We start from the raw sequence: 13,717 nt of genomic DNA, 5'->3' as shown, positions 1-13,717 counted from the left end.
CCATGATGGAGTCCCAAGATCGCAAAAGAGCTCCAGCATGGACCGAACGGGAGGTATGGAATCTGCTTGACATATGGGAATCTGAATCCATGCTAGCTGAACTCCATTGCAGTAAATGAAATGTCAAAACATTAGAAAAAGTCTCAAAGGGCATGAAGGACAGAGGCCATAACAGGGATGTACAGCAGTGCCACGTGAAAATTAAGGAGCTAATGCAAGCCTACCAAAAAAACAGAGAGGCAAACAGAAGGTCCAGGGCAGAGCCGCACACATGCCGCTTCTACGCTGAGCTGCATATCATGCTCGGGGGTGCAGCCACCATTACCCCAACCCTGTGCTTTGACTCTGTCAACGGAGAATCACGCAACACGGAAGCGGGTTTTGGGGACAAGGAAGATGGTGACGAAGAGACTGAAGATAGCTCACAGCAAGGAAGTGGAGAAATCAGTTTCCCCTACAGCCAAGAAACGTTTTTCACCCTGACTTGGGGCCAGTACCCCCTGCACCCACCCAAAGCGTGCTCCCGGACCCTCAGGGCGAACAAGGGATCTCTGATGAGTGTACCTTTGTAAATATTACACATGGTTTAAAAGTAAGCGTATTTAATGATTAATCTGCCCTGGCATTCGCGGCCAGTACAGCTACCAGAAAAGTCTGTTAACGTGTCTGGGGATGGAGCAGAAATCCTTCAGGGATTTCTCTCCATAAAGCTCTCCTGGATGTAATTCCAAAGCCTTTGCAAAGGTTTCTGGGGAGAGCTGCCTTATTCTGTCCGCTATGGTAGGATACTTTACCACGCCAGGCCAGTAACACATAGTCTTGAATCGTTGCATAACAAAGCATTGCACCATATGGTCCTGGTGTTTGCTGGCATTCAAACAACATCCGTCCCCTATTTCTCTGTTATCTCCTCAGGAGAGTGATATCATTCATGGTCACCTGGTTGAAATAGGGTGCTTTTATTAAGGGGGCATTCAGAGGTGCTCATTACTGCTTGGCTGTGGCTGAACAGAAACGTTCCCTGCTGTTAGCCACGTGGCGAGGGGAGGGGTGAAGTAATCATCCCAGAGAATTGCGTGTGTGTGAGGGGGCGGTATTTGGGTTTGTGCTGCACTTTAACCTGCAAACCGCAGCCATTCCTTTTAAATTGCAAACCCATTTTAAATGGCCAACCCAATGGCCGCTTGGTATGGGAAATGAGGGCGCTGCTGTTTGAAACCATTCCCACATGTTATGAAGATTAAAGAAGCCAAAAGACTGTGGCTTACCATGGCTGTCTGCAAGCCGAATTCCACTGCCCGGCACTGCATGAGTGATCTCACACCACACTGGCAAGCCCTCAATATAAAGGCAAAATGCAACCTTGTAACGAAAGCACATGTGCTGTGTAATGTGAACAGCTAGGTTTAACGGGAAAGAGTGATCCCATTGTTCTCTAAAATGTGTCTTTTTCACTACCAATCTCCCTTTTTCCCCACCAGCTGCAAATGCTTCTCCTTCGCAGAGGCTAGCAAAGATTAGAAGGTGAAAAAAACGCACTTGGGATGAGATGTTCTCAGAGCTACTGCTGTCCTCCCACACTGACAGAGCACACTAGAATGAGTGGAGGCAGACAATGTCAGAGTGCAGGAAATCACAACAGGAACACAAAGAGAGGTGGCATGCTGAAGAGGATAGGTGGTGTCAGCTTGCTGACAGAAGGCAAGAGTCAATGCTCCGACTGCTGAGCTGCAGGAAAGGCAGCAGGAGCACAGACCGCCGCTACAGCCCCTGTGTAACCAACCGCCCTCCTCCCCAAGTTCCATAGCTTCCTCCCCCAGATGCCCAAGAATGTGATGGGGGGGCCTCCGGCCACCTAGCCACTCCACCCCAGAGGATTGCCCAAGCAACAGAAGGCTGGACTTCAATAAGTTTTTAAGTTTTAAAGTGCAGTGTGGCCTTGTCCTTCCCTCCGCTCCCACTCCTCCCAGGCTATCTTGGCAGTTATCCCCCTATTTGTGTGATGAATTAATAAAGAATGCATGAATGTGAAGTAACAATGATTTTATTGCCTCTGCAAGTGGTGATCGAAGCGGGGAGGGGAGGGTGTTTAGCTTACAGGGAAGTAGAGTGAACCAACGTGCGGGGGGGGTCATCAAGGAGAAAAACAGAACTTTCACACTGTAGCCTGGCCAGTCATGAAACTGGTTTTCAAAGCTTCTCTGATGCACAATGCGTCCTGCTGTGCTCTTCTAACTGCCCCTGTGTCTGGCTGCGCGTAATCAGTGGCCAGGCGATTTGCCTCAACCTCCCACCCCGCCATAAACATCTCCCCCTTACTCTCACAGATATTGTGGAGCGCACAGCAAGCAGTAATAACAATGGGAATATTGCTTTCCCTGAGGTCTATCCGAGACAGTAAACTGCGCCAGCGCACTTTTAAACATCCAAATGCACATTCTACCACCATTCTGCATTTGCTCAGCCTATAGTTGAACAGCTCCTAACTACTGTCCAGGCTGCCTGTGTATGGCTTCATAAGCCATGGCATGAAGGGGTAGGCTGGGTCCCCAAGGATAACATAGGCATTTCAACATCCCCAACAGTTATTTTCTGGTCTGGGAAGAAAGTCCCTTTCTGCAACTTTTGAAACAGACCAGAGTTCCTGAAGACACGAGTGTCACGTACCTTTCGTGGCCATCCCACGTTGATGCTGGTGAAACATCCCCTGTGATCCACCAGTGCTTGCAGCTCCATTGAAAAGTACCCCTTTCGGTATTCAAACCCCACTCAACCTGGCTTAAACCCAGGTCATGTAACAGAAACAGCACCATTTGCACTGATGGATAACTGTTTCACCTCTGCCACCACTGAAGAAAAGGTGGTACTATGTGATCTACTCTGCCATCTGCCATGGATCATGAGATATTGCTGCCAAGGTACATGTGCTGGCAAGAGTCAACAGAATCATACTAAGCTCATTATACTCATAATTTTCCAGTAGATCCTAAGGAGTTAAGATAGGCAGCTACTGCTCCTGACCAAGAATTTGAGCTCTGTGAGGTTCCACACACCGAATCTTCTCACTGCTCTTATTTAATATTTCCATTCCACATTAGAGAAACATTTTGAGATGAAACAAGTTGCAACCCAAATGATATGCCAGTGACACACAGCTCTATTTACCTTTTTTCATCCAGTGCAGACAGCATTCCCTCCCAGATACCGAAATGGATGAAGGAGATAGAAGCCTGAAATTGGAACAAGTGGCTCAACTGAAAGACTGAAGTGAGGCTAAGTAAAAGAATTCTAAAGAAACAGTAAACACCATGGTCTTACTCTGCATCAGGGGCATCTGATCAGATTAAGAAAATGTGTAGTCATGACATCCTACTGGAATCAGCATTGTCACTGAGTAATAAAGTACCAGATGCTGTCACAGGCACCATTTCCAACTAAATGACAACTGCAATCATTCCTCTCATACAATAGCTCTACCACAGTACTTCGTGCACCTGTCACCTCAAGGCTAGACTACTGTAGCTCAACCAGAAGCTTCATAAAATGTTCAAAAAAACTATAACTGTGTAGTCTACTAAGCAGGATGAGCCAAATACAGCATATCACTTCTGTTCTCAGCAACACATATCTGCTCCCCCAATTCACTACCAGACACACTTAAAGATTCTTGTACTGAAGCCCTTAAAAGACATATACCTTAACAGTTGCAATCATTAAGTACAGTCTAATTAACATAATTAGGTATAAACTCCAGGAGACAGAGGTAAAGCTCTTTCAACAAGACAAGAGGTTCAAAAACCTTGGAATAACTGCCCAATGGAGATCAGAGTCCTAACCTTCCTAACCTCAGGTTATACTGTTAAGATTCAACCCTTTTTCCCAAAGGACCACAGCAGAAGATAGCCTGGAAGCATTCTCAAGAGAAGGGAAGATAACTGTCTGCCCTTCTGGACAGTTCTAACTTTTTTTTATATATAGTTCTCTGGCCAAATGTTGAGGAACTAACTGGAAGATAAAGATCTCCTGGAAATGAGCTGACCTCCTCTGGTTTTACCAGATCTTTCTCCTTTAAACTTCACAGATGCAACCATTCTGCAAATGGGCATTATGTCAGCTTTAGAAATGACAAACTGTCTAATGCCACTAGAAATGGTGTGTGTTTGGAAAACACTGAGGAAAACTGACTCCAAAGATCATCCTCACAAAGGCCTGTGATTTTGTTTGCTTTAATTTAAAAACAACTTGAAAATTTAGGTGAAGGAAGGTGAATGTATAGACACTCACACATGGCCAGGGTTTTTATTTTATTAAAAGATACTTGATACATCTTCAGTTCATGCATGATCCCTTCACTGTTGTTTATCAGTTGACTGTCTGCTTTTGTAAGGCTGAGCCATCTGCCTCTTCATTCTAATCAATAAAAAAAGTGGGCAACCCAATATCAAGAAGGCTTGTTAGCAAGGGAAGAAGACAGAGAATCTGAAATTTCAGCTGTGGTCCAATAGGAAGTAGTTTTCCTCTGATTACTGGCTACCTCAGGATGCCTATGATACTCTCAGAACATGTTTAGTGTATATTCTGTTAGCTCTCCTCTCCAGATACACTCAAGAAAACATGTCCCATACATGACAACTGGACTGTAAGGACTCAAACACTGTGTGCTGGTGGTAGAGAATGCATAATCTGATATTTCATGGCTATATTCTCCCAACTAACCAGGATTAGCCTACCCAGCAGTGGAACACACTAGGGCTACAAAGCTCTTGTGGGCCAGCAGCTAAAGATGTTATTTTTACAAGATTAACTCCTTAAAATTGCAACCAATTCCATGATTATTATTAAATCAAAATCACTGTAAGTAGGCTTATTGTTGTAAGTCAAAATACTACCTTAAGCCTTCTAAGGGTACATCAACACTCCAATTAGACACCTATGGCTAGCCTGTGCCAGCTGACTCAGACTTGACCTAAGGGACTGTTTCATTCTGGCGTGGGCTGCACTCTGATCTCTGGGACCCTCATCGGGTCCTAGAACCTGGGCTCCAGCCGGAGCCCAAACGTTTATACCACAATTGAATAGCCCCTTAGCCTGGGCCCCACAAGCCGCAGGCTTTTAATTGCAGTGTAGACATACCATAAATATGACCTTACAGCAAAGGTCAAGTGCATCAATCATCTCTGACTTTTACATGCAAAAAGTGCTTATGAAGAGAAGAAAAAAAACATCTGACAGTGATGATAGTGGAGTGAATTCTCCAGTAGGTTCTACCATGCTATTAAGATGTCAGACTGCCAACCAAGGGAGTGAACAGTTGTCCTTCTTCTTGAAGATGGGTGCTAGCTAAACTGAGGAGGCAAACATGCCACTGACAGGATAGCCAGCGGGTGGCTGAAGAAATGGCTAAAACAACACAAATAAACGGGCCCCAGTTCCTTGCGCATCCCTTGATCTGTTCTACAGCAGCAGCGTGAAGTTTGATCAACAAGAGGCTGCTAAGAATCTCAGGGGCCAGAAAAAGGATTGCCCTCTCAGTGTGTATCTACAACTGTAGGACACTGATGAGGGATGACTTGATCAACCATTTAATGGAGGAGAAGGCAATGCCAGCCTGCAACATCCTTGGCCTCTGTGAAACAGGATGAAGAAAGAAGATGGAAGCACCATCATGTTAGGAAAAGGAGAAAGTGCGAGAACAATTGGAGGAATCTGTTTTAACGTCAACAAGGAATGGTCTTCAAAAATCATCTCCTGCAAGTTCAAGTCATCACATATCAAAGTGCTACACCTCCAACTGAACAAGAACAGCACCCTCAAGATTATCCAGATCTATGCTCCCACAAGCACAAATGAAGATGATGATGTGGAAAAATTCTATCAGGAGCTTGAGGAAACCCTCGCTCAAAAATCCACATATATGATTGTGAAGGGAGACATCAATGCCAAGGTCAGAAGAGGGAAAGAAGGTAAAAAGTTCATTGGAAGGTATGGCATTGGCAAACAGACATCACGAGGAGAGCGAGTGGCAACTATGGTGGAGACGAAAGAAATATTCATTGGTAACACTGGTTTAAGAAGGACAGGAGGAGGTGGATCACACCCAATGCGAAGAAGAACAAGAACAAGATGTGCTGCTTATCGATCAGAATATAGTCCATCGTACAAAACATCTCCGTAGTTCAACCATTCAACACTGGCACTGATCATCGCTTGCTTAGAGCCAGGTTCAACTTCAACAAAAAGGTGAAGAAGAAAGAGCTACTGATGGCAAATCAGAGACAGCAGCCAAAAATATTCTACAAGGCAATCCTGAAAGCGAACATTTCCAAGGAAGACTGGAGTCTCATAGATAACTGTTATGCAGGAGCACTGGCAGCCTTTTTTGTGCCCTAGGCAGTGGAAAGTCCCACCCCCGAAATGGCACCCCCGACAGAGGTGGTGGAAGGTCCTGCCCCTGAAATACCAATGACGACCGCGGTGGCCGAACATCCGGCCACCGCAGTCGCCACCCCCAAAATGTTAGTGCCCTAGGCGACGGCCTAGGTCACCTAATGGGTTGCGCTGGCCCTGCTGTGATGAGGACTATAAAAACTTCACTGATAAACTGAGGCAATGTGTGAAATTAGCCAAGAAAGAAAGACCAAAAAATGCAAAGGTTAAGAATCTCGGAGGAAATGAGGAACTTGATAGAGAAACAGAGGAATATGAAGAGAAACAATAGCAACAAACTCGAGTACTCCCTCCTCTGCAAGCTGATAAGAAGAAGACTAAAGCAGGACTTTAAGAAGTACCAAAATGAAAGGCTCTTAAAGATGGCAAAAGATCGCAGAAGCTTCAAAAAATTCCAACAGGAATTGACACTGTACAGGTTGACAATAATGGTGTTGAAGAACAAGGATGGAAAAGCAGTAATTGACAGAACAGGGATGGAAACAGTCTGTAAAGATTTCAAATAAAATGTCACACTACCAACACTTCAACAGACCAATGACCATATACTGCCAGTCCTCATCAGCAAAGTCTGACATGCAGTTTATCAAATGAAGGAAGGAAAAACTCCAAGAAAAGCTGGACTAACGACCGAAGTAATAAGAACTGGAGGCCAAGACCTCTTGGAAATTCTTGCTAAGAGGTTTATCTGTTACTTGGAAATGCTTAGCTGGAAAGAGTCCAACACCATTTTGCTGTATAAGAAGGGTGATCATGAAGACCTAAAGAACTACTGTCCAATATGCCTGCTTTCACATGTTTATAAGTTGTTCACCAAACTAATAAACTGACTCTCACAAAGTCTGGATGAGCAACAATTAAGAGAGCAGGCAGGTTTTTGAAGGAATTTCAGCACTATGGACCATATCTTCACTATAAACCAGCTATTGGAGCACTCAAGGCAATATAAATTCCCTTTATGCATTGCCTTTGTCGACTATGAAAAAGTATTCAACAGCGCAGAGATCAATGCAGTGCTGAAAGTTCTTGCAGAGCAGAGCATCGACACAAACTACATCAAACTATTGAAGGAAGCAAACTCTGACTGCACTATGGATATAACTCTGTTTGACACTCCCTTTCATACCCCAATCAAAAAAGGTATGAAGCAAGGAGACACGGTTTCATCAAAACTTTTCGCAGTCTGCCTCAAAATGGTAACGAGGTGGACGAACTGGAAGGGTGGAATTAGCGTCAATGAAGAGCAGTTAAACCACCTCAGATTTGCAGACAATATCATGCTGATTGCCAAAAACACTATCAAGCTACAGAAAATGCTTCGAGAACTTGACACAAAAAGCAGCCAAGTTGGACTAAAAATGAACTGCTCTAAAATGAAATTTATACAGCCTGATGCTTTGCCAAAAGCTCAAATAATAGTTAAGGGAGAACAAACTGAAGAAGTCAAGCGTATATTTATCTGGGCCAAGAAATTAACATGCACCACAATCAGGAAGGCGAACTCTCACAAAGAAAGAAAGCTGTTTGGCATGCATTCAATTCTATCAAGGATGTCTTCCAAGAAAAAATCAACATGGCAACACAAGCCAACCTCTTCAACTAAACTGTAATGCCAGCAATATAGTACAGCAGCAAAACATGGGTGCTGATAAAGGTAGTGGAGCAACAACTGGCTGTCATGGAGAGGGCAATCAAAAGAAGAATTTTGGGGATTTAAATCTGCCACCAAATCCCCAATGAAGTGATCAGACAGCAGAGTGGAGTGCAGGACATCGTTGTTGAAAGCAGGTATAGTAAAATGTGATGAGCCGGGCATATAACTAGGCTCACTGCCAGTTGATGGACTGCAGCTGTCGCCAAGTGGCATCCACGGGAACTGAAACAACCACTTGGCTGACCTCCAAAGAGATGGGAAGATTTTATCATAAAAAGGCATGGCCGCACATGGAGAAGAAAGGCCAGGATAAGAGAAGAATGGAAGGTATGTTGTGATTGGTACAATCTATATGAGGGCTGAAGGACCGATCAATCAAGGTGAGATAGGAGGCCAAACTCATCCAGTAAAGAAGTTATATTAAACTTTTAAAAGTTCACATAGGCACAGGTGTATAAATTATTATTCTAGAATAAATTTCGTTGCCCTTTTATTACTGTACCTATTTTATATATACAATGGAACATCTCATTTTGTTCAACAGAACACCAAGCAATTCCCAACATTTATTAAAAATGCATATAGATCATTAAATTAAAAACTCCTGCATACAATCCTCATGGAGAAGGCAAAAAAAATCCCAGTTTATTCCTACATCAACTGGCCTCCAGATATAGATCTTTGGCATCGTGGAGTATGTCTACAAAGGATTTTCCCTGACCTACACTAGAAATGGAAGTGCATTAATTCATTTCCCTGCATCTATGTGAAAACATGGTCTAAGTACCACAGCACATGCTCTCTGGATATGGAATATAGGAGATACTCTTTGAGGGTAATTTTAGATGGGGGGATCCCTTCCTCTGCTGGTAGCCCAAATACTGATTTTCAAGTGTCTGCTTTTGGACTCAGAAGCAGAATTAAAAAGGAATTATGGAAATCTAGATACCTAAGTACACATCCACATACCTAGAATTGCAATAGACGTTTCAAAATAGAGGTACGTTTTCAGGTAGTCCCTCTCATTTTGGAAACGGTCTTCCATTTTTTAATTTTTTTATTTATTTTATATTTTTAAGAAATCCCAGAATTGGCATTTTTCAAAGAAAAGCCCTGGAAAGTGATGGGTTAGTCCACAAGCTGGAGAAGGTGAAACCATGATCTAGTAAATAGTAATGATGTAGGTCCAATATTTAAGTTTTGTTAAAGAAAATATTTTACAAAGCTTAAAATTAATTAGAATCTTGGCATTAATTGAAAAATATTAATTACAAAGTTTGTTATGACAAACGTTTGCCTACAGTGTTTACAACTCAAGCACTCCAGCGTTATGCCTGTGCACATGGACGAGAAACTGACTAGGCCTTTTTGCCAAAGCTCAGTGAAATTCAAAAGCAGACAGCATACGTGACAAAAAAAAAAGTGACATCTGATTTAGTTTTATAATTCTTTTAGTTTTAATAACTTGATTATTATTATGGTGTGGCTGGCTTTGTAGGGGCCGTCCATTAACCAAAACGTGTTACGTAGTTTTTTTCATGACCCACTTTCCTCCCCTTGTAACACTGCAAACATGCAAAACATGCAAAATTAAGCACTCACCCACCCCTAATGTGTTACATAATTTATGGACAGCCTCTTATAAACTGAAAGCAAAGAACGGCGCTCCATGCAGGAACAAGAGTCTGACTGCAGAACTAGGGCCAAAATTTAGTAACAAAGAAAGATTTTTTTTAAACTTGACAGTATCTCTTTAAACATACCCATGTAGACAGAACATTTATATAAAAAAATATAAGTTCTGAGGACAAACATTTAAAGTGGTTTTCTCTTATCACCATAAACCTCACCTTTAACAGAAGATTGTTCGGACTGATACTGTAGCCTTTAAGGTTCTCGTGTAACTTCTGTAAGCATTGTACAACTCTTCGTTGTTGTTCATCATTCCGCAGCTCTTCTGCTTTGATCAGAAAGTCATAGTGTTCTAAAGGTCCATTGCAAACCAACAAGGCCCTAGAGTTAGCATCTGCCAGAGTATTAGGGGCTATGTTCTCAGCTGCCTGAATTGTGTATGCTGTAAAATAAGAAATAATTAACTGTTAATAGAAAGGTTCTGAAAGTTGTCTTATTATATTCTTAAACAATATACACAAATTATTTTGTTTAAAAAGGGCTATCTGCTACTTTAAATAAGTTGTAACAGAACAGTATAGATTAGCTAAATATGCACCAATATATTATATGCAATCTCTTTGTATTTCTCTAAATAAGCTTTTTTAAATCTAGTTCAAAACTAGAAGTTGCTTAGTACTGGGGGGAAGGGTTAAACATTTATTTATTTATTTATATAAAATTAATTGAATACATACAATTTTTTTTTAAAAATTAGAGCTGGTCAAAACTTGCAATTTCCATTCTGCAGGAAATTCTATCATTCAGAAATCTGGCTTTGTTCCAAATTGGAACAGAACCAAAAAATTTCAAATCTTCCCACAAAATGAATTATTTTAAAAAAATTATTCAATTAAATTGAAACATTTCATTCTGATTGACTTTTTAAAATTTTATATTTAAACTAAAAATCAAAACGATATGATCCAATACAATAGAAATGTAGAAACCAAACGTTTTGACCTTATCAAAATACTTTTTTCAAACCAAAATTTTGTTGATCAACATATTTCTGTGGAAAGTTTTGATTTTGCTGAAAATTTTCTGACAGAAAAATTTTGACCAGCTCCACCCCAACAAAACACTGACAACTAGACAGGTCTCTATATCAGGGAAATCCTCAGATCAGTCTGGATGGTCCACTAGAAATCACCATCACTGGAGGCTAGATTGGACCTGTGAGTTTGGATCCTGTGAAATTTCTTCAGAGCTATCTTCCCTCTACACTATGTGGGGGGAGTTGGTGCTATGGGAGTTTTGATTCAAAGGGAAACCAATGCCCCCATCAAACCCACAGAGACCCAGTTCCTGTTGGATAACCCAAGATTACAGAACAAGTAGCAGCATGAAACCTAAATTTATGGAAGGGAAAGTAATCTGGTGCCGTACAATTCCTGAACACAGGGCTGAAGACATCTGTAGTAGAGCTCTCCCTTAGTAAACCACAACAGGCTCTCCTTAAAGATGGGGCATCTGTGCCTTGGACTTCACCTGTTCTGTCTTGCCAAACAGCAGCAGAAGCGGAATGTAATAAATCCCCAGGCAGTCTCTTGGGATGGAAAGGAAAAGGTTTCCTCATTTACATACATGGGAGATGGAGAGAATGTGTAAGTGCTAATAGAGGGTTCTGTGGGAGAAACCGCTCATGGTTGTCCCAAAATAAACATTCAAAGCTGAGGTTTATGAAAGAGGAGCACTGCTACATCTTCACCACCAGATGGACAAGATCTGGTGGGTGACAGAAGAGGCATGGCTAAGCCCCAAAACTTGGGTGACTTGTCTGGTGTTGGGACTGCTTCCAGTATCTACAAGAAAAGATGTAATCCCACTAGAAACAGATTCGGAGAGAGGTCAGGAGCCAAACTATGTCATTCCACTGCATCATCTACCCTACTACAATAAGTTGATACACAGGGCCAGAATAGACTTCTCACTCATCTAGTATAATACTCTGCATTTTGCAGGACTAATCCACATAACATTAACACTGCTTCTCTACTGTTATCTGTTCTTGAACAGATTCAGAGAAGGGGATTCTTCATTATTATGAGCAACATATAGCAAATATACACCAGAATATTCTTCCTTCCTTATTCTTATGCTTCTCACTACTTATTCTATCATTCTGAGGCAATGTCAACAATGCTTTCTTCATTTATGGTATACATCACTTCCCTGCAAGCTTTTATTTTCCAGAGTGTAGAAATTGGGCTCTGTCCATTTCTCTTCCTGTCTCACCCTCTAATGCTTGTATTATATATCACAGTTCTGTGTGTGTTTTCTCTATTTCCCTCCACACTCAAAAGTATCCTTCTTAAACTGTGAGGATTACATGTAATATTTCTGATATGGTCACAGCTGAGTGCAAAACCATATCATAATCCCCTAAATTTTACATAAAATCTGTGTATTTATATAAAAACAGAACTGGCTTTTTTCACAAGAGTGATGTATTCCAAGCTTGTTTGTTTTGTTACACACAGTGTCACTCTCTCTTCTTAAATTTACTGCTTTCTAGAGAGCTGCCTCCAGTTTGTATCAATATTTTTATTTCTATTCCTAAAATATATGTATTCAAATTTAATCTCATTTTATTGCATGCAGCCAATTTTGCTGCCCTGCTGGCTGTCTACTACTCAAATATTACTGATCAACATGCCAGAAGATATTGATAATGAAATAAAGTGAAAGAAAACCTGAAGCAAGCAAGAATACATAAATGTAGGGCTTGAAACATCCATTTACAAGTACAAAAATTTTCCTGGCAAGCAAGGAACCTAAGAGCAACTTCTGCTGCATCTAATCTTTTGTGATGAAGTTCCTCCTCTGCCTTGGTGGGTTCTGCGCTTTCTGGCGGATTGCTTGCCTCACCAGCTCTTTGGCTATTGTTTCAGAGGCTGTGTTCTGCAGTGAGACGGCTTCTGGGTAACGCGTAACGTAGTCCAAAACAACCAGTATATATTGGTGACCCCGATCCATCTTCTCCAGAGGTCCCACTAGGTCCATGGCTATTCGCTCAAAGGGGACCTCTATGATGGGAAGGGATACTAAAGGTGCCCTCAAGTGGGGACGGGGACTGTGCAGCTGACACTCTGGGCAGGACACACAGTACCTCCGCACTTCTTCATGTACTCCGGGCCAGAAGAACCGTCATAGGCAAGACTTAATACAGCATTCTGGTGTTTTTGAGGTACTAGGATCTGCTGTACCTTCTGCCCCTGTACTGGCGCAACCCGGTATAAGAGATCATTCTTCATTTTGAAGTAGGGTCCTGGTCCACGGGGACCCCATCTATTTCGGTCATCTCCTTCCTAATGTACCTTGGGTCTTCAGCTTGGTCCAGTCCAATATTCTCTCTCTCGGGGCTAATCTGCCCAAGATCTAGGGGGCCAGTCTCTGTCACCTCTCCTGGTTCAGAAGCATTAGGGTGGGGGTCAGACTCAGGTGCTTCTCCCTCCTGGGTGGCCTCCTTTTCAGCTGCTCAGGACCACCTACCCACAAGAGCTACCCTCTGGCTTTGGGTCAGTATTTGGGTTCCCAAGGCCTTAGCGGCCCTTCTTTTCCTTTTCGTCTTTCTACCCTGCCTGGGAGTGGAGAACAAATCTGGGGATATTTCAGAGAAGATTAGGGGTTGACAGTCTACTGTGGATGTCTCACTAACTTCAAAGTTTCTCCCTTTCTCCAATCCCCCTACCGAGAGTAAGTCTCCAAACCCTGGAAAGTCCCTCCCTATGAACAGCAGGTATGGAAGGTTAGGGACTACACTTGCTGTTACCCTGGATTTCAATTTTTACTGGGATGGTGGGGTAATAACTAACTGTCCCATGGACGCATGTCACCCCTGTGCGCTTTGCCTGCAGCAGCTGACTACACTTCACAAGCTTCCCTGAAATAAGCATGATAGCACTCCCCAAATCAACCAGTGCCATGGTTTCTGCCCCATTT

At 42.4% G+C, this 13,717-nt stretch overlaps 1 protein-coding gene across 3 annotated transcripts in view; it reads right to left on the bottom strand.

The window, feature by feature from the left end:
• The window catches only part of AFG1L (AFG1 like ATPase), a 167,465-nt gene that overhangs the window by 138,250 nt on the left and 15,498 nt on the right, over positions 1–13,717 (bottom strand). For all 3 annotated transcript variants that reach the window (XR_003999557.1, XM_030556069.1, XM_030556070.1), the window contains exon 2: positions 9,952–10,175. Coding sequence is in view for 2 of the 3 variants with exons in the window: in XM_030556069.1 (XP_030411929.1) it covers positions 9,952–10,175 (224 nt within the window). In the remaining variant the exon portion in view is untranslated. The remainder of the gene's footprint in view (positions 1–9,951; positions 10,176–13,717) is intronic.

This window comes from Gopherus evgoodei, chromosome 3, assembly GCF_007399415.2.
Source record: "Gopherus evgoodei ecotype Sinaloan lineage chromosome 3, rGopEvg1_v1.p, whole genome shotgun sequence".
NCBI lineage: Eukaryota > Metazoa > Chordata > Testudines > Testudinidae > Gopherus > Gopherus evgoodei.
The sequence above is the reverse complement of the archived record's forward strand: the minus strand, read 5'-3'. Positions and strand labels throughout refer to the sequence as shown.